The sequence below is a fragment of the Anolis sagrei genome, chromosome 6, assembly GCF_037176765.1.
Source record: "Anolis sagrei isolate rAnoSag1 chromosome 6, rAnoSag1.mat, whole genome shotgun sequence".
NCBI lineage: Eukaryota > Metazoa > Chordata > Lepidosauria > Squamata > Dactyloidae > Anolis > Anolis sagrei.
Genome location: NC_090026.1, coordinates 117,743,062 through 117,767,966, shown reverse-complemented (window position 1 = coordinate 117,767,966; position 24,905 = coordinate 117,743,062). Strand labels below are relative to the sequence as shown.

The following is a 24,905-nucleotide window of genomic DNA, read 5'->3' as shown; positions in this document are numbered from 1 at the left end:
ACACACTACACAATCAACAAACAGTTACTACAATACCCATTCACTGTCGTCTCGTCATCAAAAACATGTTCCAGATTCGTCATCCATTGTTCCATTCCAGTGTTCATTAACCAATCATTGCACTAATTATTGGAACGCCTGCTCAAACAGCCAGGTCTTCACTTTTTTGCGGAATACCATTAGTGATGGTGCTAGTCTAATGTCCGTAGGAAGGGCGTTCCACAGCCGAGGAGCCACCACCGAGAAGGCCCTATCTCTCGTCCCCGGCATACAAAATGTCATACATAATGCATGTGTGAGGGTTGAGAGTAGTATACATGAAACAAACCACTCATGCAGTATGGGCTCCCTATAACCAGAATGGCATGTTGAAGTTTTGGATGAAGTTTTTGCGTCCTTCTTTTTTTCCTCCCCGTTATAATTTTGCTACATTGAAGAATCACATATTTTGCAACTTATATTTTGCAACTTATTTTGCAAGCAGATACTGTGCACATATGCAACTTATAACCAACCCCCCCCCCCCCCCCCCCCGGCCAATCTCATGAAAAGCAGTTTGGACCAAAAAGATATCTTGAAAGAATTGCTTTTTTTTTTTTTTGCCTCAATCCTGGGGGGCCCAAGGGACACTCAAATATGGTAGAAATGCCCGACATCCCTCCTGGAGGAATTTTTAATTGCATTTTGGGCAAAGAAAAATTAAAAATGTTATGCAAAAATATTGACCCACCCCAGGGGTCACATTTTACTCCCTCCTTTTACAGTATGGAAGATGAACAGGTTGGAGTTGGATAATCCTAGATTGCATGGCTACTAAAATTAGGCCACTGAAATTACTCAAGGTCTCTTACAGTGAAGTGGGTTAAACTGCATGTAACCTTACGCTCTACAATTGTGTGGAGACAGAGGATGTTTTCTGCCCCCAAAATAGCATAGCCAGTAGTAAATATTGCATCTGGTTTAAGGGCAAGGTCATTTCTAGGCCATTTTTACAAGGAGAATTTCATTATACTGATAGTAGAAAATTAGCAGATCTTGTGCTTCCCTGTTATTGTTCAGTAGAACAGGTTTTGATTCTGTTTTGTGCTAAATTTACTGTTAGAACATTCAGAATATCTTAAAGTTCCTTTAATACAAAATAATGTAATATACTATTGCTTTTAAGTTTGGGATGCTGTAGAGGAAGTAAATGTGGTTTGTTTGAGTTGTGGTGGCAGTGGTTAGTAGATTAAAGTCGAGTTGGAGAAACACAATATGCCATTAAGCTGTCTGTGGCAAGTAAAAAGCCTACATTTATGTTCCCACTGTGTGTGCATGATGAAGGGGTGTCAAATTGTTCGGAGACCAGCTCTGTTCTTCATCCATGATTGCATTTCAGATAAAGGCTATTGGAGCAACATGTCCACTGATTCTCCTTTTGCCCAGATATGCAAACTATATATGCTAAAAATGGCATGTTCATTTCAGCCTCCATTTTGGGAGACATTTCTAGTGCCACCATTAGCAATAAAAGCACTGTCATATATCTGCTCTGCAGGGGCATATTCGTCCTCTGGAAATATTTTTAAAATAATTTATTGAATCCAAAAAGAAACAGTTTTGTTCCCATTCATGCACTTCAATGGAAACTTTGCACAGTTTGGTGAATAATAAAGAACCAAGGTTTTCATTGTCAGAGTATTGTAGAATAAAGACAAAATAGAAGATACACACAATACTTCTTAAAAATTGAGCCCACCCCCAATCTCCAGTTTTGTTAATGTTATTGCAATTCAAATTACTGAATCTCAGTCATCCTATTAAAACTATGGAATGATTCAATATCTGCACATAAAATTGTCAGTAAAGAGATCATTAAATGGAAAGAGACAAAACATAAAAATCATATTGCAACTGAAGTGCAAAAGTAAGAGCAGCATTTGTTTTTTGAGATCAGTTTTTTGAGATAATATTGGAATGAATTTAAAAGGCACTTAGATGCAGATATACAAGAAAAAGAGAGAAGACTGGGGATTTGGAAAAATACAAGTTATGATAAAACTAATTGTATAGATTATCTATAACATTTCTCAGCTTAGTTTATTAAAATGTAAATAAATGAAATCATCCCAAATGGCTAAAATGCACAAATTTGGAATATTGGAAAAAAATCAGATTGAAATGTGCACATTATAAATCTCTTGGGGTTTCTCAGGAGTTTATTTCATTGTTGCTCATATATCATTGCTAAAAACTCTAATAATAATAATACGGTTTTCAACAAACCTATTAATAGTACTTCACAATAAGTATTCTGAGACCTCAGGATGCCTGCCATAGGTGCAGGTGAAACATCAGGAGAGACTGCTTCTGGAATATGGCCATACAGCCCGAAAACTCACAACAACCTAATATTCTATTTCTTTCCTTCTCACTTCCTGTGTTATAGTATATTCTCTCTCTCTCTCCCCCCCCCCCTCCCCCTCAAAATCATCTTTCTCCAACAAGCACATGTTTTAGGACAGCATTTTTATGAACTTACACTATCTAGTTGGATAATAGCCATGGATGTCTTTTTTTAAAAGACTCAAATAGGGAACTCTGTCAGTGGAATAAGCTCTTGTCATCAGTTTAAATACCCATTTGTAAATGGACAGAAGGGGCCTTGGGACGATCTCATAAACTGGCTGGTTGGTAAACATGTCAGCCTATAAAACATCTTGTCTACTGAATATTTGAAGACCATGAACATAACATAAAATCTGCTTTATATATGCAATTCCACTTCTTGCGTTGTTGTGTACAAACAATTGATCATAGTGCTGCACTGGAAGACCTAAAGATTCCGGGAGAAAGCACTTCTCTAAGCTGTTAGAGATTCTCCCGCAGGATTCTATGGTCAGTTTCTGCCAGAAGTTGACCATAGAGTTGCATTGAAGAACCTGGAAATTCACAGAGAAGTATTCTCTCAGTTTTTAAAAGTGATTTTAAATTGTGATTTTTCCCACTTTTGTGACATTCCTGTGCTGCTAAGCAAATGTGGAAGGCTGTGTTTGGATTCCTTTCTAGTGGGATAAAATTAGTTTTCTGATCCTCCGAAGTTTTGGGTTTAGCCCAGTCTTAATTGGTGACAATGGGAAATTTAAAGATGGTATTGAAGTGAGTTGATTTCTGTAAGTGAGATGTTACCTTATGGAGTAAGAAGTTTTACAAGCAGCCATTTACTTGGGTTACTTAAATTAGTATCCTAGTAACATCAAGGTACTATCACTGTGATGTGTGAATAGAGTCTGAAAAAGATGATGTATATTAATTTCTGTCTTTCAAAAAGGTAAGGACATGACAGCAGCTTTGGGGAGGAGCAGTGAAAAAATATATGCTATATTTCTTGTTGGAATGCAGCCATAAAATATATGTTCCTATATATTTCCTTTGCTTTTGGAAATGGAAGGGATTATCTAAGCCATTTTGTAATGAGAAATCGATAGATTAGTTGAGGTAATTCTTTAGCAATCAACTTGAGAAATAATTGGTTTTGATGACGCTGCATGGCACTTCAGTGTTTACAGTAGTTATATAAAGAATTTTTAAGATAAGTTGAGTTGCATATTTACACTTAAATTATAAGCTCTTGTTTAGTGAGGTGAATACTGTTGCCTACAATGTAGTTTGCACACAACTGAGGCTTTCCTTTTTAACAGAACTTGGTAACCACAAGTCACTTTTGAAATTCCCCAGAGTTTGAAGGGTGGTGTGGTTTGTCAGGGGGAGCTAATTGAAGGGGAATAAAGAACAGATATGCACAAAAACATACCATATGGGCACCCACCTAATTTTTATTTTGGAAGAGTAATTATTTTCATCCTGAGTTTCTCTCTTCCATGATGCAGTTTACTTCAAGAAGAATGATAAACCTATCCAACATTACAAGATTTAAGGCAAAAAAAAGCAAAACAATAATAGCAAAAAGAAAGAGTTGGAAGGGAATAAAAGGTATATCAGTTGGTATTTGAGCTTCTTTGATAAGCCAACATTCTGCATACTGCATGATTTCTTTTATTTAACTCTGGGGTTATCTTGTCAGCCATCTCCCAGGCCTCCATTCAAGCTAATATTTCAAACGTGTGGAACCTGAAGTAATTAGAAGTGGGAAGTTGTTAACCAGTTTGGGGGAGTGTTCAGGGCCTATTCCAGATCTCTTTTGTCACCAAAAAAAAAAAAAAAAGACTCATACAGAACAATGTGGAGATAATCTTTGGCAAGGCAGGGGTGTGTCATAGCATTTGGAAAATATAATATTTGGGTTTACTTAGCTGCTGTTGCTAACTGCACTACAGTGTTGATTTTCAACTGTTTTTGCTCACATACATAGTTTGACCCAGGAGACATTGAGTTACGTAATAAGAGCAATTTGATTATGAATTACCAAAACTGAGGGTCACCTCTTTTTCTAAAGGTTTACCAGTGGGAGGTGTGATACTACATTAATATCCTACAATACAGTATGTCATATACATATCTTCCTTTTATTTTCCTGACCTTCAAATTCACCACCTCCTCTGCATTAGAGTAAACATATAAGGCTTTTTGTCCCTAACCGAGCTGTGAGAAGCTCCAGCTTATTGCCCGTTTAATCTTAAAAATCAAAAACAAAACTTGGTAGCGATTTCACCCCAGAACTTTAAAATTGTAGTTCCCATGTAAAATATAAAAAAGTGAATGGATGGATTTCAGAGCTTTAAGGATCTTAAGCCTGTCAAAGGAAAATATACATTGTTACTGTACTTTCTTATTTCCAGTATAACCACTCTGTTTACTAAAATTACATCTTTTGAAATTCGATCAAGGTTTACACAAGCAGATACTGTGCAGTGCTTGTATAATTTGGCTCCAAGTCATAAACCAGTTGCCCTGCATTTCTTAGATGCTGAGGTACTAATCTCTGTAGCCTTATTTTTCTTGGCTTCATTTGAGCACAGGGCCCTTCCACATAGCCATACAACCCAGAATATCAAGGCACATTATCCACAATATCTGCTTTGAACTGGGTTATCTGAGTCCATACCGCCATATAATCTAGTTCAAAGCAGATAATGTGGGATTTTATATAGCTGTGTGGAAGGGGCTTCAGATTTAAGTTGAGAAGCTACTGCCCACACAAGCCTTATCGATTTAGAGTAAGAAAGCATTTCAAGGAAGGCATCAGTTCACTGTTCAAGAAAAGCATTAGTTCGCTGTTATCATGCTTGTCTTAGAAGTACACTATTTATATGATTGAATCTGTCTGCTTTTGAAAGTATCCCAGATAAATTTATACTAGAAGAATGTGGCAAATGGTCTGATTGAATCTAAAGACCACTCTCTTATTTAAAATAATGGCCCATCTGGTGCCTTCAGCTGCAATCCTCCTAAACCCAAGCCAGTGTGCCCACTGTCAAGGATTATAGAGGTCATCGTACAAAACATTAAGAAATCAGTAAGAGTTGCTTTTAAGATCAGGATTTTTGCTTCCATAAGTCTAGCATATGCCACCTTTTTGTAAAGTAATTCAGTTGATGTCTCTCTTTCCTTGCTTTGCTGACCAGTGTTCTCAAGATACACCATTTCCAATGTACTTTACAGCCCACCCCTTTTCGTGCTCTTCCTCATTCCCATGGCTTTCCATGCATCCTGGCTGCGACATAATGGAAAGCTGCTCTGGTACTGTATCATAAAACAAAGAAAAACCTCAGGGAAGTACAAAAATTGTTGTTTCTTTTGCTTTTTGTTTTCATCCAGAAGTCCCCCAATGCAATTCTTTATTCACCTCCCTGGGAGTAAGCCCTGTTGAATTCAGTGGGGCCTATTTCTTGCATGGTTTGTTTTTGGTTTTGGAATAAATACTGGTATATAGCTATATCCTGGAAATTCTGTTGTTAATATTTGCATGTTATTTAGCTTCTAGAGATCTATGACTAAGTTTTTAAAAGTACTTTTAGCCATTTATATGTGGTGCAATAACCAAATTTTGGCAGCTTCTCACCAGCATGGAATATCTATATGTTTACTGTTATTACGATAATGCAGAATATCAGCAGCTTTACAGTAAATACAGACTGCCCTTCAGTTTAGTGATTCATATCTTAATAGAAACTAGTGGGATATTTACCTCTATTTTTTTAATGTGACGTGGAAATTACTTAACTGATCATCCTTCTTTGTAGCTGTTCATGTAGGTTATATTTCGTAAGCATACAATCATTTTAATGTCAATGAACTGATATTGTTTTCCTGTCCTCAGGTAGCACTTAGCATGCGATGATTGCAGAACCTTGTTAGCAATTAAATTCACTCACAAGGAAATCTTGGAAATTTCTTTAATGCTAGATTACTACTATACAGCAAAGTTACGAATGAAGAAATTGCAGGCATGTTCTCAGTTCAATACCTCCCTAAAGCCCCACCCTCTCAACTCCCAAAAGCTCCTCTCTACAGCCTCCTGATCTTCCAGTTTAAGCCGGCTTGTCTTATCAGGCTCTTTCCCACACAGGGCCCCAGATGTTTTCACTCTGTTTTCATTCTTCAACCTTGGCTGTGAATTCATGGCATGAAGATGTTCTGGTGTCTTGAACACACCAGATACGAAGTCCATGACATAGCATATATGGTGATGCATGACAATGGATTTTTTTACTTCTACTATATATTTAATTGAATCCGATGACTGGAAAGGGCATCATAATTCACCTATTGGCCACGAATTTGAGCAACTTCATATTAAAATAATTCTACAAATTCACCTACACAGTTCACATTGTAGAGTGCTGGGAGCAACTATCAGGGATGACTTCTTTTAATTTACAACAACTATAGATTTTGCTTCAGTATTCATTTTTTATTAATCATATTAGCTTAATATTTGCTTATAGAGCTGTTATATGACAGACATTTTCAGATGCTCACTGTGACAGCAGTTGTGTATGTGCAGCAGATGAGCATGTGGATTGCAAGCTTTAGTTCGGAACTGAATTTGATAATGTTAACATTAAGAATCAGAAAATTAACTACCACAAAACTAATTATTTCATAACCTGTTGAATTATTGCTAATTATCCTACTGATATTTGTTTCTCTGTCCGTGGATTAGTGATTCTCCTTTGACTTGTAGTCCAAAATTTTAAATGCCCATTCTTATCTAGGGTTCCACACTTAGCACTTGCTTTCTGGCTAGTTTTGTCTCTGAGAAAGAGGACTAGATCGGCTGCGAACACCAGTACTTTGCTTGTTCACCAGAAATCTTGGCATGCTATTCTATGCAAGCATGGCTACTGTCCAGTTTCTTCTAGTAGATATTCATTGTGATATTTTGTTGTTTATTCGTTCAGTCACTTCCGACTCTTTGTGACCAACTGTTTGTGACCTCATGGACCAGCCCACACCAGAGCTCCCTGTCAGCCGTGGCCACGCCCAGTTCTTTCAAAGTCAAGCCAGACACTTCAAGGATATCATCCATCCATCTTGCTCTTGGTCTGCCCGTCTTCCTTTTTCCTTCCATTTTCCCCAGCATCATTGTTTTCTCCAAGCTTTCCTGTCTTCTCATTATATGACCAACATACTTCATCTTTGCCTCTAATATCCTTCCCTCCCATGAGCAGTCAGGCTTTACTTCCTGGAGTATGGTCTGGTTTGATCTTCTTGCGATCCAAGTCACTCTCAGAATGTTCCTCCAGCACCATAGATCAAATCATAGTTCATTATAATATACTTAGAAACATTTTCAAACACTGGGATAAAGACACTCTGTGAACTACGTTCACATTGTTCTCTGAAGACATTGTGAAGTGATCCACATGCTACTGGGTTATTCCTTACATGACAGCAGATCATGCAAGTGTTGAAAGTCCAAAATTCTTTTCTGTTTTATTCATTTGTTCATTCTCCCTTCACATGAGTCTTCCAATTTCCTGCCTAGTTGGCAAGATGTGGTCTTTCTTCTATCAATCATGTTTCAGTTAGACAGGAAAAAAATAGGAAATAAAAATTAGAAAATATGTAGAAGAATAGGAAAACATCCGGTGAAGACTCAGATGGTGCACATGCGTCTTTGCCCACAGAAAAGAAAGCAAAACATGAAAATCAAGGAAACAGACATGACTGTTCCGCAGCAGATCACGATCTGGGAAAACAAATTCATTAATTCAGTTCAGATGACTGCAAAACAGCAAGTGTCTGAGGGCAGTAATGAGGCAACATAAAAAAGAATATTCATTTCAACAAGCGACAGTGAATTGGATGGCTTTGTATCACTGCCTCCAAAACAACTATAAACACCAAAAGAAACAATCAAACAGAACAGACTGCAGCTTCCTAACAGAAGGCTAAGAAATTAAAACTAAAGATAATTCTTTTAAAAAATCTGGTATACCTGCTTGGTAAGGGCCAGGAGTGATGGATTGAATGATGAAGAAAACCCTAATTGCTGCTCTAGGTCATCATGTTGGGAATGAAGTTTGCAATATAAGGGCAACTAGAAGAGCAAAAGGAAGCTTCAGTCCAGGCATAAGAGTTTATAGACATTAGCAATTGAAACAGTGAAAAAGAAACAACACCAGAAAGAAGCACCGAGCTCCAGAGGACCACAGAGCCTTTCTTCATAAACTATTTAAAAGCTGTTGGGTTTTTTATTTGGCAAATTCAGTAGCAGCAAATCCAGCTTCACAAGTTCAGTCACATTGAGTTCCTTACACAAGACAATAGGAAGGATTCAGAAAATTCTGAAGTTTATAGCAGAGGCCGACCATGATGCCACTGCATTTGCAATTGGAAGCATTGTGGCCACTCTAGTAGGCAGAAGACTTGTATGGTTCCATCACTGGGGTCTAGATGAAATTTAGGATACATTGTGTAAAATTTAGCACACGTTGTGTAATTGTTTCCCTCTAAAGAAGGAAACAGTTGGTTTGTGGCAGAGGAACCTTGGAGGGAGGTACTAGTGGAGAGGCAAAAAAGTTATGTCTATAATCTAGGGGGGTGAAATCTGAAAAGAAACAATTTAGAAACAGCAGTTTTTCAGTCCCTGGAGGTAAAGGTTATGCCAGACATGATGCGTCTATCTGTGCAAAGAGGTTTTAAAGAGGTGTAGCTTTTGCAAGCTCCACCAACTTTGCATAGGTTTTCCTAGATGAGATTTGAATTTCATGCTGAACATTTTAACAAATCTGCTGTTTCAAACTACCTGCAATCTTATTGAGATTGCAATTTTCTGTAAATGGGATCAGGGTAGTTTGACCTTGACGTTTGATCCAACTTTTCTTCCAAAGTGTCTCTTTCAAAGTGTCTCCTGCTTAAAAGACTTCACCAGTTCATTCATTTACTAAACTTTTGGCTGACACTAGCTCACTTGAAATAAAATAGCATAGGTTGGGTGTGAGGCAAGGTGTTAGAAACCAGGAAAATAAGTGTTGTGTCTCTTTCAACTCAAAGACTTTGATCAGCAAGCCATCAACAATATTGATTGCCAGTTGGTTAAAGACATGCATATTTCTATGGTATGACTTGGCAAAGATTCTAAGACCACAAAATGCTACGTGTTCTGTATCAAGAAGTTCAGCCTATGTTGTTTCAGCATCACTAAAGGATGTTTGTAAGGAGGCTGGATGGAAGGAGTTATCCACATTCAATGACATAAAATAAGTATAAGTCAGCACAGGCAGCTTTTGGGTGAACATTCCTGCAATCAGTTATGTAGTGAGAGGCATCCAAGGAGGAGGTTTGAATACGTCCCAATAGTGTGTGAATGGCTCCTGCATGTCATCCAGAGAATGAGTAGTTGGTACTTACTATGAAGTATTTTTGTTGGATGGCACAGAGTAACACTCCAACCTCTCCCAAATGTGGCTTCATACTAAAATGAAATAAACAAAATTAAATAGAATAAAACACGTAGATTGGTTGTCTTAAGGCAAGGCTATAAAGAAACTGCTGCAGAAAGATAAGGAGCCAATTGTTAAAAAAAGAAAAGGACTTTGTACTTTAGAATGATGTATCATTTGATGACATGTGGGAAATAACTCAAAGGTATGTGGATTGGTCCTCTGGGCCATCCTAGAATGAATTATGTTAAGTACCAACCCCACATAAACTTCTTGTCTGATTAGAGCATTATAATTTTACATTAGAGAGATTCATTTGAAGGACACAGGTACCTAGTCTAAATTGCATACAAGCAGTCCCCAAGTTAGCAACAAGATAGGTTCTTTAGGTTTGCTCTTAAGTTGAATTTGTATGTAAGACAGAACAATTAAATTTTTAAGGTGAATTCCAGCCAAATATTTGTTTTGCTGTCTGTGTCTGTTCAGAAGATTTCATTTCGTTTACTGTCCCTGTGATAATAGGATTTTGAATTTTTTGACATGTTATGGAAACAAGGAATGATGATAAAACTTCAGTTGAGATACCTTTTCTCCATGGTAACTCTTTCAGGAGTGAATTTCCCTTCCAAAAGGTAGAATTGTTTCACTTTCTGTTGTCCCACCATTCTCAACTATGAGTTGTTTGTAAGTTGGATATTTGTCACTCAGCGGCTGCCCATATATGTTAATGTCTGCTGTTGTGTGGTTCTTACTCTAAAAGTGACACAATTAAAACAAAGTTATGTAGTGATCAAAATGCATCATTAATCTGTTTTAAAGGTGGGATTCTACCCTGTTATGTAGCATCATAGACCATTTACAGCCTGTATGTAGCTTTATCCGACTGCTTCCAGAATATTATGTAAACAATACCAGTGCTTGCTATATTATTGTTTCTGGTTAATTGGATGGGACCTAGATTTTAAAAAGGGAGAGTTCTAACTATTTTGTATAATTTCCATATGTTTTGGAGGGACAGTGAGGATGGATAACGAGGGATGCTAAAAGGTATAACATCTCTTTCGACGAGGAAATCTTTTGCCATTTACTTTAGTATTCCTAATGATTCAAAGATTTCTCTTAATGTGGAAGTAACAGTACAGAAAAATCTTCTAGTGAGTTCATGATTTAGATACAAACATTCCCAATGGACGTACATACATAATTATCATTCCTGCTTTCATTGGCTCATGCATTAATATTGCACTCATGTATTCCAAGATGTCTTCCTTTTTTTCAGGGATGATTTGAAGGTTGGAATCCTAAAGCTCACTTCCATATTTAGTTAAGCACACCGTGGTTTGAGTCAGCATATTTCAGTATACCATAATTAAGAGTAATCACAATTTGTGTTGGTTTAGAAGTGATGTTCATTTAGCTGGAGTAAAAAAATGGCAAGCAAAAATTCTCAATTTCTTCAGTGGAGGAAGTTAGGTGAGAATGCAGCTGTCTCTGTTTCTACTGGAGCTGGACTGGATTTTATATAATATTCTGAAATTTTAGTAAACTGAGAAACAGAACAGAGATGGTGTTTTAAGATACCATAGTCAATCTCCTGGTTATTCCATTTTCTTTTACAAGGAATTGTTTAAATCTAAACTACAGCTTACAGAACTTCACTTCTTTCCCTATAAAACCTTTTAAACATGTTATTTCCAGCTGACAGTATTGTTTTTTTCTGTAGTGATACATATTATGGAGGAGTGGGAAAAGACGAGAAGCAGTAATGTGTTTACTGTCATGACTAGTTTGGATGTCTAGATACAATAGTTGTTTGGGGAAGAGGAGACAAACATAAATAGCACTAGCGAAACATAAATAACTAGACAGCTGCTATTTCCCCTCCTAGTCTTCTGCTTTGCCCTTGCCCCAAGTCTTGCTGCCCACATTGTAGGTAAACAGCTGCTATTATGTTTTGTTTCAGAAAACCAGATGTGAATGGGCATTTCTTCTATTAAACAAAAAACTACCACCCCTTCGAAACTGGAGAAAGAAAGTAACAAATGTAATTACAGGCAGTCACCCAAGTTATGAACAAAATAGGTTCTGTAGGTTTGTTCTTAAGTTGAATTTGTATGTAAGTCTGGATGGCCCATGAGGTCTCTTCCAACTCTTTGATTCTATGATTCTAAGTCAGAACAGGTACATTTTGTAAGTAGAACTCAAGTCCAAAATTTTAGCTTTGGATAGCGTAGGGAAGGGTGAACACCCCTATGGTGTTTGTTTTGCTATCTGTGCCCCTGTTCAGAAGATTTCACCTCACTTTCTGTCCTTGTGATAATTGGATTTTGATAATTGGATTTTGAAACATTTGGCTTGTTGTGGGACCAAGGATTGATGATCAAGCTTCAGTGGAGACCCCCTTCGTCCATGATAACTCTTTCAGGAGTGAATTTCCCATCCTAGGGGTAGATTTCTCTCACTTCCTGTTGTCTTACCCCTGCTCATTTGCAAGTTGGATGTGTGTAACTCAGGGAATGCCTAAATATGATAGCTAGTAATCTCAGCTTTAAACATTTCATCTATTTTCAGGTGATTGTGTAGGTGTGCAGTGAAGACAATATAGTTGTCCAAGGTGAAGCTTTCTGTTTAGGAGAGCCTAAGAGAGGAGGTTGGACAGTTTATAAATCAGTGCTAATCAAAATGTGGCCCTTGAACTAGTGCCAGTCTCTGAACCACAAGCTGGCAATGTTGCCAGTGATAGTTGTAGGCATTGGGCACAAATATACCTAAGCTACAGACATTTCATCTTGTGTTTATTGTCTTGAGTCTAAGCATCAAGCTCAATTTTAATCCCTACAAACTCTGCATTTTTCCACAAAATCGAATCCTTGATTTTGGTGCAGGAGTATTTTGTGGTTGCCACAATTGTAAAATGCTGGGTTTTTTTTTTCATGTGTGTTCAAACAGATCTTGATTTGGGTGTATAAGATAGATTTAGGGATGTCTCTCTATCCTCCTTCCTCTCCTTCAAAAAAACAATTGAAGACTCATCTTTGCTCATTAGCATACAGAGACGAGGAAAATTAGACATTGAGAGATTACTACTGGACCTCTGGCTGAGAACTATTTCGAACTCGGCCTTCTCTAGTCTAGTTTTCTAGTTAGCCCGGTTACCATCACTGGCCATACAACCACTATGGCCACAAAATCAACCTACACAATCTTGTGAACAATAGTTGACTTTTGTAAATTAATGTGAATGTTTTATTTTTTATTATTATTAATTTTTTTGGTTGTGTCAGGAGCGACTTGAGAAACTGCAAGTCGCTTCTGGTGTGAGAGAATTGGCCGTCTGCAAGGACGTTGCCCAGGGGATGCCCAGATGATTTGATGTTTTTATCATCCTTGTGTGAGGCTTCTCTCATGTCCCCGCATGAGGAGTTGAAGCTGATAGAGGGAGCTCATCCGCCTCTCCCCGGATTTGAATCTGCAACCTGTCGGTCTCCAATCCTGCCGGCACAGGGGTTTAACCCACTGGCCACCGGGGGCTCCTTGAATGTTTTATGTTCAGATTTTATATCATTGTATAATTCTTGTTTGATTATGATTGGTTTAATTTATTGATGTTAGGTTCTAATGTTGTTTTAATATGTGGGGCTTTTCTGGGTTTATGATGTTGGTATTTGTTTGCTTTATGGAGGCATTAATTGTTTGCCATTGTATATTGGAATTCACCCCGAGTCCCTTTGGGGAGATAGGGCAGAATACAAATAAAGTTAATTATTATTATTATTAATTACCATGATGCCTTTTGGTTTTCTTTGTAGAAGAATAATGTTTGTGTGGGGTTTTTTTAAGTTGAAAGACACAGATATTTCACACCTTTTCATCTCTCTTGAATTATCTTATTTATTTTGTGATTATATGTATTTTTGTGATAAAATACCAGCAATCAATAACTTGGTAGATCTTGGCACTAGATGGCACTAGCTTTCTCATTCATGGGTATTTTTGAGAAACGTTTGTTCATGTGGCAGAATACATCTCCAGATTCCTATGTGAACAATGAAATGGCCCTGACTATTTAGCATTGACCATCTATATACCAGAGAATGAAACTCTGCAAGTATTGTTTCATGGTGCTTTAAAGGTAACTGTGTACAAATCGCTTTAGTTAATATGCTTTCCTGTATAATCTTATTTGTAACAGGTTCCAGCCATCATAATATCTGTTTTGTAATTCATGATTGTCATTTCTCTACTGCAGTTAAACAAATTAAAGGGTCATGGCTCGTTTAACGAAACGGCGGCAGGCAGATACAAAAGCTATCCAGCATCTTTGGGCGGCTATAGAGATCATCCGAAATCAGAAGCAAATTGCTAACATTGATCGTATTACAAAGTAAGTGTCATTTAAATACTACTAATAAAAATGCTATGAACCTAAGAGAACAAGAGCAATGAGAGTGGTACTTCACAGAAGCATTTCCCTGTTTTATTAAATTGTATAAAATCTACATATTCATTTTCTACCATTTTTAGGTTTCAAATCACTGACAATGCAGAGGAAAAAGGATTTGGATTTGGTCTATGATCTGTAATGTCTGCTCTCCTGCATAAGGCACATTATATGAAAATGCAGTGGTTTTATTTTAAAATGATATCTGTTCTACAAAAGTGTATTCAACCATAATGTTTTCTAGTCTTGAGGAAAAATTATCCTATTATTTATAATACAATACATGAAAACTGATTTGGGGGATGTCCTATTTATATCTCTGATCTGTATAGTCTATAGTACTGCTTCTTAAATCCCAGCCTCAAATGGGGTCCCTTTATAGCTCAATGTTGGCATCACAAAACATTTGGCAACAGTAAAAGGTTCCTGAATGCCAGCTAGATGTTTACATGAACCTGCTAACAACAACATACAGTGTTTACAGCAGACTCTGCAGAAAATGCTTGAACTGTACTCCATAAGAAAAACCATCCTATTTAGCAAGCTTTCCAAATGCTAATTTATTATCAGTAAAAAAAAAAAGTGTGATTTTATACCCGTATACCTAATTTCTTGGGTAGAAAGAAGTCGCAAAAGATTATTGAGTGGAAAGGGGTTGTGAGTGGAAAAAGTTTAATAAGACATGGTCTATAGCAGGGGTCTTCAAACGTTTTAAACAGAGGGCCAGGTCACAGTCCCTCAAACTGTTGGAGGGCCAGATTATAATTTGAAAAAAAAAAGAATGAATTCCTATGCACACTGCACATATCATATTTGTAGTGCAAATAACACTTAAAATCATACAATAATTAAAATGGAGAACAATTTTAAAAAATATAAACTTATTAGTATTTCAATGGGAAGTGTGGGCCTGCTTTTGGCTGATGAGATAGGATTGTTGTTGTTGTGTGCTTTCAAGTCATTTCAGACTTAGGTTGAACCTGAGCGAGGCAGGCTAAATTACTTTGGAGGGCCGTATTCGGCCCCCGGGCCTGGGTTTGAGGACCCCTGGTATGTAGTATGATTAAAATATCAGAGTAAAGTAGGGGAGACTTGGGCCAATTGTGAGTTCCACCTATACATGTTCTAGCTGGAATTAGCAGTTGAATCTATGCTCCAACTTCAAATTCCCACATAGCCGTTTAAGATCATTGGGCTATTAATTATCTCTTGCTCCAACCTACTTCCACAGGATTGTTGTGAGACTGCAATAGGGAGTGAAGAGAACCATATACACTGCCTTGATCCTAGCATTTTCTGTCTCATGTACATTCAAATCTAGTCAATCAGTTTCTCATGGACTGCTGGAGAGATCCCATGGCTATACTGGCAAAGAAGAAAGATTAGATGTTTAATTTCATTCTTATTTAGTGACAAACCATGGTTTGTCATTTCGTTCAAACTGGGACAGTTATGCTTTGCATAAGCTAATTTTCATACAAACAAGGATAATTTAATCCTGTAGTATTTTATGAGCTTGTTTTGCAGATAAACCATAATTGTGTGGGTTTTGATCATATGGGATGTGATTTGCCACAAACTGGGAATGGAAGCTTTGGATCTTCCCTTCTGTGAGAGAGGAGGGATCATGTAAGCCTAAGGCTCATAACTGGTTATTTTTGTAATGCCAAACCATGTCTGAATATCGTCCTGGTGCCATACAGTGTAAATGCATATGATAGAGTAGCACTTTCTGCTTCAACCAGCAACTTTTGCTAATGTTTTGTAATATGTACACTGTTCAGTTTACATTATACATATTGATGTACACTGATGGTGCAGTGATGACAATCTAATGTGTTTTGTCACTGTGCATTGTGGGACACTACCCTTTGGCCTTGTATTGTCAACTCTGAATAGCAGCTGGCCTTCACAGCTTCATGAAGGATTCTTTCCTAGCTCTGCCTAAAGATTCCTGGTATTCCCAATGGCCTCTTATAAAATCCTAAGGAGGTCCAACCTTGCTTTCTGAGAGCAGGAGGAGACTGGTTCAGGGGAATATAGTGCTATAAAGACTTGTAATGGATTTCTCACCTCCTTCACTGAATGCCTACATATCTTCCCACTATGAAAAAATGAGCTTCCCATTAGTGGCCAATATATTCATATATGAAAAACCCACCTATCAAAGAAGTTTTGAAAGAAAAAAAATAAAGTTCATTGGCACTACTCTGGCGAACACCCTATTTCAGACCGGTGAATTCTTCATTGAACTAAAGTAGGATTTAGTACTAGATTTGAATGTACATGAGACAGAAAATATCTTCATGCTCAGATGAAAATAGCACTAGAATTGGGAGAAGCCTGGATTGTTCTAATACAATATGAAATGTGTTGGAATGGTTATTTTACTTACCTGCGGAGCTGTCATTTATCATGCATATCTGGAAAGGAGAAATGCCTTCATGCAGAATACCCAACCAAAATACCTTCAGAAAGACCCTTTCCCTATTTTTCTGTCAGCAGACTGAAAAAATAGAATGGAGCTGGCAATTTATGGACATGTTACTGGACAAATCATTAAAATTATTATTGATCAAATTAATAATATCTGATAATGCTGCAGTCACAGTATTGTTAATATTGTTGTGAATCACACAAGTCACGATTAGTTGATGTAGTTCAAAGGAGCTGCCGTCCAAAAAATTTCATAATACGACAGAATTGAATACAGTTGTTCAGCTGCTTTAGGGAAACAAGGTGGATGGATCTCAAAAGCTGTTTCTCTCAATGTGCCTTATCATGCTACTGTCCCAGTTTCCTCCGTAGGATTCCAGAACAGTATTTGCCGTGAAAGAACAAGGCATGCCACTAATGGGGGATAAATCTGTTAATAGGAGACCTACTTTACTATTAATTTGACTTAATGAAGCAGAAAGCTTAGCAGTTTATACTGCTGGAGATAAATATTTAAGGGGGTAGAATGATTGCAGGAACTTAGGAAGTGAGTACTGTTGTGTCGATTATTGAAATTAATGATTAAGTTCTTAATCATAATAGGTTGTTACAGTTTTGATTATTCATTTTTATAGTGAATGTTATGGAAAGTTGTTAGGAATGTGATACTTTTCTTAGTAGATTTGCATTTGCTGTGAAACACTTTTAGTGTAATAACAGCAATAAATAAATAAATAAACTGGACTTTATATACAAAATAAAAAGAATTTCTAAAACAAACCTGACAGTAGTTTGATTTTAGTCACTGAAGTGGAGCAGTAATGTAAACAGAATATAATAACTGCTACTTGCATCTCATGCCCTTAAATAGATTTTTCTTTTTGTTTAATTTTACTTTCTAATAATTTTAAATTTTTATTTACTTTACTTGGAAACCAAACCACCTGGTTTTGGTTTTCATTTTGTTTGCCATGTGAACTGGGCCTGTAGGGAAGGACAACATCTGCTTCATAGAAAAGACATTTTTCTAAGAACACTGATTCAGCACGTTGAGCATTAAACAGGCTGAATAGGTAGAATGTTGAAGAATGAAATATGATGACATGGAAGCTAAACTCATATTTGTAACATATCTTTACATATGGCAGCCCTACTCCAGACCATCAGATACCATTCACACTTAATACAGGATTTGCATAATGAAGGAGCAATGTAGTTAATGAAAAAAAATCAAGATCTAGTAATTTTGAAGTTAGTACTGACGTTTTTTCTTATGTCACTTATACTGCGTATTCCACCCACCTTGGGCTAATCTTCTAATATGTTTAAATGCCCTTAATTTGAGGAACATACCTTCAGGTTCAGAAACCAATTTAAAAGGCAGAACGGTCTCATCTTGTAATATGTCTGACCTTGATGAAAATTAAAATTCATGTAGAATATAGTACTTTATATTGTCCACAAAAAAAATCACTTCCTGTTTAAGCATTTGTCGGATGGATTCATAGGGTCCATTTTGCCTGTCATTTCGACAAGGCTTTGTTTTGGGCATTCCTCAAACCTTTGTGGTTTTGACAGGTTGACACAACTGTTCGTACCGCAGCTGGCGTATTGCACCACTTATCATTGCAGACTGTTGCCCCATTGGTTGGTCATCCAGCCAGCACCACTAGGAGGTGGGGTCGGATTTTTTGCTGGCCTTCGTATTTAAGAAATATTTATTTAAAATCATCATAATAATGTTCAATCTTTTGTAAACCATATTGCTTTAAAGCCTGAAAATGAGGAGATATTTTGTGCTAGTTTCTCAAACAAAGTGTATTTTTCCTTTGTCAATAAAGAATACATCTCAGAGATGGAAGAGGGCATTTATTCATTCATCACAATTCACCTGGAAATTATCCTGTGCAATAATTCAGGAGTCCAATTCAGAAATACGAAGCGTACATAGAAAAATTTCCTCCTCTGCTCCCTTTCTCAATTGGTCTCTCTCTCTCTCTTTTATCATCTTAGTTTACATTTTCCCAACAAAGGCCAACTTGCCTATTTTGCCCAGTTACTCTCTGCCTAGGTAATTGGGCAAAACGAAGTCACAGGGATATGGCAAGTCAAGGGTAATGACAACTGGTGCAAATGGTGAATAATCATATTTGAGGAAGGCATCTTCCCAAGGGATCCTCCAAATTAGGAGCTGGCACTGTAGCTAAGTCTAATATTGCCCAGTGGAAAGGCACGCACCAGTTGTTTTGAACAGAGCACTTTTGATATTTGACATTTAAGTACTGTACTGCTGAATTAAAACAAAGAAAAACAATTTGAAACTTGTCTTATAACCATGAATCTGAGAATGGACACTGTTTAACTCCTTGAGGCTTAGCAAAGAGTAGACATGGATAGTATGTCAACTGGACATACAGACCAGTGGACAGAATGTTAATTTTTTGCCAGCAAGAAAGACGCAATTACATTCATGGAAATGATTTCTGCCACAGGTAGTGTTAAAACCATGTATTTTATTTGTTCAATTAAAAAAAATGATTGCAGAAAGGACATCCAAACCAGTTCTCAAAAGACTATTTTTCAAGATTCTCTCCAGAATTTTTGAGTCTGCATTGATCAAAGTAGTCCAAAAAGCCACTGTCCCAAGCTTTGTACAAAAGGCCATAGTATCTTCTTGCCAATGCTCAGTAGTATGTATGCCTTATCTATTGTTCATGCACCTCCAGGCAATTGTAACTCAAAATATGAGAATTACTTTTATTTATACTCTGCTTTGCCCCTTAGTTGAATAGCTGAATATTGGCTAAACCACAAAAAATGTGTTCTTGAGTACAAATGAAGCAACAAGTTAACAAGTTTGATCGTAGAGAAGTCTCCATGTTAAAATCATTGCTACCAATCTCGAGCTTTTGTGTTTACAGAGTTTAGAGAAATAGATACTCTCATTTTCTTCAGACTTCACTTAAGCAAACTCCTATTCAAACAGTTCAGCCCTTCACCACTGATATGGGGCAAGAAATAGTGATGTTGTGTTCTTGTAGAAGTGTTTTATTTAAATTAACATTTGTATCTATTTGTTAGTAGATGCATTGACCCACCCCCTTCCACCCTTCTTCATATCTTCTATAGTTACCTTCTGCTAACATGCAAATTTACACTAATTACAAAAGCTAGTGAAAGGCACCAGTTCCTGCCTAATCTGGGAAGCTAATTAAGACCAGCCCTGATTAGTACTTGAATGGGAGACTGCCAGTGAATACCAAGTGCTGTAGGCTATATTTCAGAGGAAGGAACTGGCAATGCCACCTCTGAATTTTCCTGGCCTAGGAAAACTCTATGAAATTCGTGGGTCGCCGTCAGTCGACAGACAACTTGAAGTATACACATAAATGAGGAAAAGCAAAGTAATTGTGTTCACCCGCTACCCATTTCCCTGTAGGTGGCAAAATAAGGCATATGAAGGAGGAAGGTATGGCTGCAGAGGAGCTCAGTGACATAGTTAGTTGCTTGCTTTATGTAGATGGAATCTTCAGTCTAACAATTCAAGTTGTAAATTTATTTATTTATCTGCAATATTTGTATACCGCCCTTCTCAACCCCGAAGGGCGGTTCACAGTGGTGGCAACAATTCAATGCCCTCAATATAAACAGTATGAAACATTAAAATCGATCGTCCCCTAATAAAACCTTAAACATCATTAAACACATCACATAAAATAATATCACATATCACACAGAGACATAGCCGTTGCCCATAAACAGTCCTGGGTTATTGCACTTTCAACTTCCACTCTAACTTTAAATATTCTTATGATGGGCCGAACACTTGATTCCACAGCCAGGTCTTTAGCTGCCTCCTAAAGGTGAGGGAGGGAGGTGACCTGATCTCACTGGGGAGGGAGTTCCACAGCCGTGGGGCCACCACTGCTAAGGCCTTGTCCCTCGTCCCCACCAGCCGCACCTGTGAGGCTGGTGGGGCTGAGAGCAGGATCTCCCTGGTAATCTATGAACTGGGTCATAGAGGGAGATACGTTTGGACAGGTAAGTTGGACCAGAGCTGTTTAATGAAATGTTTGATGAGAACATGTGGTGAATTTAATCACTGGAACAAGCAATCCTTATCTACATTAAAATTATTCTGTCTGAATTGACCAGATAATGAGTATTGCATGAGGTTACATGTTGCTGGAGGTATTTAAAACGTGAACAAACAGAATCACTTCTTAGGTCTGCCAGCAGCTTCTACAGAAGCATCAGGCTGATTTTAGTTTAATTCCATTTGCTATGTAACTCTCTATACAAATCCACACATAAATCCTTGTATTTATAAGTGAATTACTATTTGCAGTGATTTCATATACTCCGTGGTTGCAGTCCATCTGGTTGTGGCGTGTCAGGCAAGTGATTAGAATGAGGCTATCCTTCTCAAATGGTCAAACAAAGCCAGTGTCTTTTCATTTATGTTTCATATTCATCTTTCTGTATACATACCGTGGTGGTAATTTTATGCACAGTATTCTCAATACCTCCTACAAAGTATCGTTACCTTGTCATGGTGCTGGAGCTTGAGCACTTCAATGATGCCGTGAGCAAAACTGTGAAGGGACACCCAAGATGAGAAGGTCATGGTGGAGTGGCCGTGGCACTTATTTCACAAGCCGGTAAGGTAATGCTCAAGATCCTGCAAGGTAGACTCCAGCAATACATAGAATGAGAGTTGCCAGATGTACAAACTGGGTTTAGAAAAGGCAGAAGAATGAGAGACCAAATTGCCAATATCTTCTGGATAATGGAGGAAAGCAGGGAGTTTCAGAAAAAACATCCATTTCTGTTTTATTGACTATTCTAAAGCCCTTGGCTGTGTGGATCATAATAAATTTGGCAAGTTCTTGGTGGTGTGAAGATACCAAGCCACCTTGTCTGTCTCCTAAGGAATCTGTATAATGCCCAAGTAGCAACGGTAAGAACAGACCATGGAACAACAGACTGGTTCAAGATTGGGAAAGGAGTATATGGCAGGGTTGTGTACTCTCACCCTACCTATTCAACTTGTATGCAGAACACATCATGCGATGTTCAGGGCTTGATGAATTTAAGGCTGGAGCTTACATTTCTGGAAGAAACATTAACAATCTTTGATATGCAGGTGATACCATTTTGATGGCTGGAAGCGAGGAGGAGCCGAGGAGCCTTATAACCAAGGTGAAAGAAGAAAGTGCAAAAGCTGGGTTGCAGTTAAATATATATTTAAAAAAACCCAAAATTATGGCAACCAGGCTGATTGATAACTGGCAAACAAGGGCAGAAAATGTGGAGGCAGTGACAGACTTTGTATTTCTAGGTGCAAAGATTACTTCAGCCAGGAAATCAGAAGACGTTTACTTCTTGGGAGGAGAGCAATGACCAATCTCGATAAAGTAGTGAAGAGTAGAGACATCACACTGTCAGTGAAGGTCCAAATAGTTAAAGCAGTGGTATTCCCCATAGTAACGTATGGATGTGAGAGCTGGACCATAAGAAAGACTGAGCGAAGGAAGATAGATGCTTTTGAACTGTGGCGTTGGAGGAAAATTCTGAGAGTGCTTTGGACCGCAAGAAGATCCAACCAGTCCATACTTCAGGAAATAAAGCCCGACTGCTCACTGGAGGGAAGATGTTAGAAGGCAAAGATGAAGTACTTTGGCGACATAATGAGAAGACAGAATACCTTGGAGAAGAGAATGATGTTGGGGAAAATAGAAGGAAAAGGAGCTGACCAAGGGCAAGATGGAGGGATGCTGTTCTTGAAGGAGCTGGGGGTGGCGATGGCTGACAGGAAGCTCTGGCATGGGCTAGTCCATGATGCCTGTCACCAAGTAACTGAATCAATAAACACACATTTTTAATACTGTAGTGTATATGATCAGAAAGCAAAGGTGTCACTGTCTCAGCTACCCATGGAGACAATTTTGGATTTTGGAGTGTTTTGCATTTCTTAATTCTGGGTAAGGGATGTCCAACCTATACACAGTTTTGCAATTTTGGGATCACTGTCAGTATTTTGATTGATGAAACTTTCATCTCTCTGTTGTGCTTAAAAGAAATGTGGAACACTCTACTTTAAAAGAAACCTTGAGTCAACTCCCTGCTCTGTTAATGAGTTCTATTGTGCTAATCTTTTGTGATAGGTTGCAGGTAGAGGATTCTGCACGGGGAGCAGAAACATATTCGGTGGATATGTTTCTGCTCTCCATGCAGAATCCTGCATGTACAGATGTGTAATGGAATTTGCAAATAATCAGAATAGATCCTCCTGCAGCACTTGCACTCCTTGCTCTGCTTGCACTAATTTGTTGAATAAAGAGGCGCTGCTGAAAGGGACACAGCTTCTCTACTTCTGTAATGGGAAAAGCAAAGCCATTTTTCTTCTGAAGAACCTTTTGACATTGAAATTCTTCTGTTATCTCAAGGTAGTTTTTAACTGACTGAATGCTATTTTTAAATTGTGATAACAATTTCTTTTTATGGATTTTCAAATAGTTTCTTTTATAATTATTGTTACCTGGCCAAGGAACCATATTATTGGTAAAACAGCGGGATATAAATGTATAATGTTAATAAATCTAAAATTGATTTGCAGTAGAAGGTTGTTAACATTGTGTAGCCAGATCACAAAATTGAATTGGTCAAATAAAAGAAGACACTTTCACAATGACTGAGTTTCTTGTCAGACTGAATTGCTCTTGATGCAAATATGCATGTATCTGTAAAGGTTTTGAAATTTGGGGGAGTATAACTTTCTCATATGAGAAAGAAAACAGAATCTGGGATCTTCTTCACAGTTACATTATATTACAGTAATTCCCGTTCAGCTCAAAATGCTTTACTTCTGTGTAGATGGGTACAGAATTGCAATTATTATATTATTATTATATTATAACTTTATTTGTACCCCGCTAGCATCTCCCATAGGATTCAATGCGGCTTACAATAGGCCGAAGCCCAACACAATACAACAATACAACATCTAGCAAATAAAAACAGTTAAGCAGAAAAACAATAACAATGGCAATACGACAAGACATTATTAAAAACTGAGTCGGCCAAAGTAGGGGTACAAGATTAAAAGTGCTGATGAGTCGGAGGGGTGTGGGATTATGATATAAGTGCGGTGTGCAGTGTGCGGTGTTTTTGGTACTAAAGGGCTTCTAGGATTTGGTACTGGGAGAATTCCTAATCTGAAAAGGCACATTGGAACAGCCAATGGGTTTTAGGTTTAAATAAATAAATAAACCAAGAGAGGAATGGTTGCTTATTTGTATTGCGTCTTTTATACAGGTCTATCCCTTTGTCCAAGAATTCTGCTTGGACAGCCTTGTACTAATCTAAGTAGATTTTGTATTATTCTCTTTGCAGATGAGTAAATCCCAAGAAGACTGAGCTATAAATACTAGAGCACTGGGTTGCAGTCTAAGATTTCTCTCTTGGTCTCTTCACTACCTTGAGGGTGGATAGCCTCTATCTGGCCAGTTCAGGAATTTAACAAGCAAATTATCGGGAAGAACCCCCTTTTTTCAGCAGACAGGTCTTTCTTTTAGCTAGTGGAGATTATCATTAATGTCCTTTGACTCTGTGACGTTATGATGCTGAAGATTATTTCAGCCTCCTAGCCAACTTAAGGCTTACTTAGTATCTTAGGGGAATTAACTTTGTCTCTGTGAGGTGTGCTTACCTATTTGCAAACATATTTGTTTTATGTCTCCTGCCTGACTGGAAAACAGCATATCCTTTCCCAATCTGTTGACCAGAGGCTGAACATGATCATAGCATAACTAGTTAGTCTTTTTTCTTCAAGGTAAGGCTCATCAGGTCTTTCAAAAGAACAGCAAGGGGGGGGGGGGGGTTGTTTTATCTTTTCTGTGAGTCTTGCAAGATTGTTCCTTGTGCCTATTAGCAACATAAGCCAACTTCTTGTATTAATAGGCTGTGTAGAATTTTTCTCTTAATCAGAAATGGGCTTCCTTGGCAATATAATTTGGACTCTTACATCAAAAAGAACTTTGCCTTTTATGCTCCATTACCTCTGTGTAGGTCACTCATTGGGAAAATCAGTAGAGAGAAAGAAAAAGAATCAAAGTTCTAGATTGAAAACATTTACTCTCAAGTCAGTTGCTTGACAGATTCTAGTTGCTCAAAGCCAAGCAGGCAAGTCAGGATCA

The 24,905-nt window shown here is 37.7% G+C and overlaps 1 protein-coding gene across 5 annotated transcripts in view; it reads left to right on the top strand.

Annotated features, from left to right (window-relative positions):
- Positions 1–24,905, top strand: part of ZMYND11 (zinc finger MYND-type containing 11) — a 99,318-nt gene that overhangs the window by 36,589 nt on the left and 37,824 nt on the right. For all 5 annotated transcript variants that reach the window (XM_060782560.2, XM_060782563.2, XM_060782564.2 and 2 more), the window contains exon 2: positions 14,080–14,214. In XM_060782560.2, coding sequence (XP_060638543.1) covers positions 14,099–14,214 — 116 coding nt within the window. In that variant the 5' untranslated portion in view covers positions 14,080–14,098. The remainder of the gene's footprint in view (positions 1–14,079; positions 14,215–24,905) is intronic.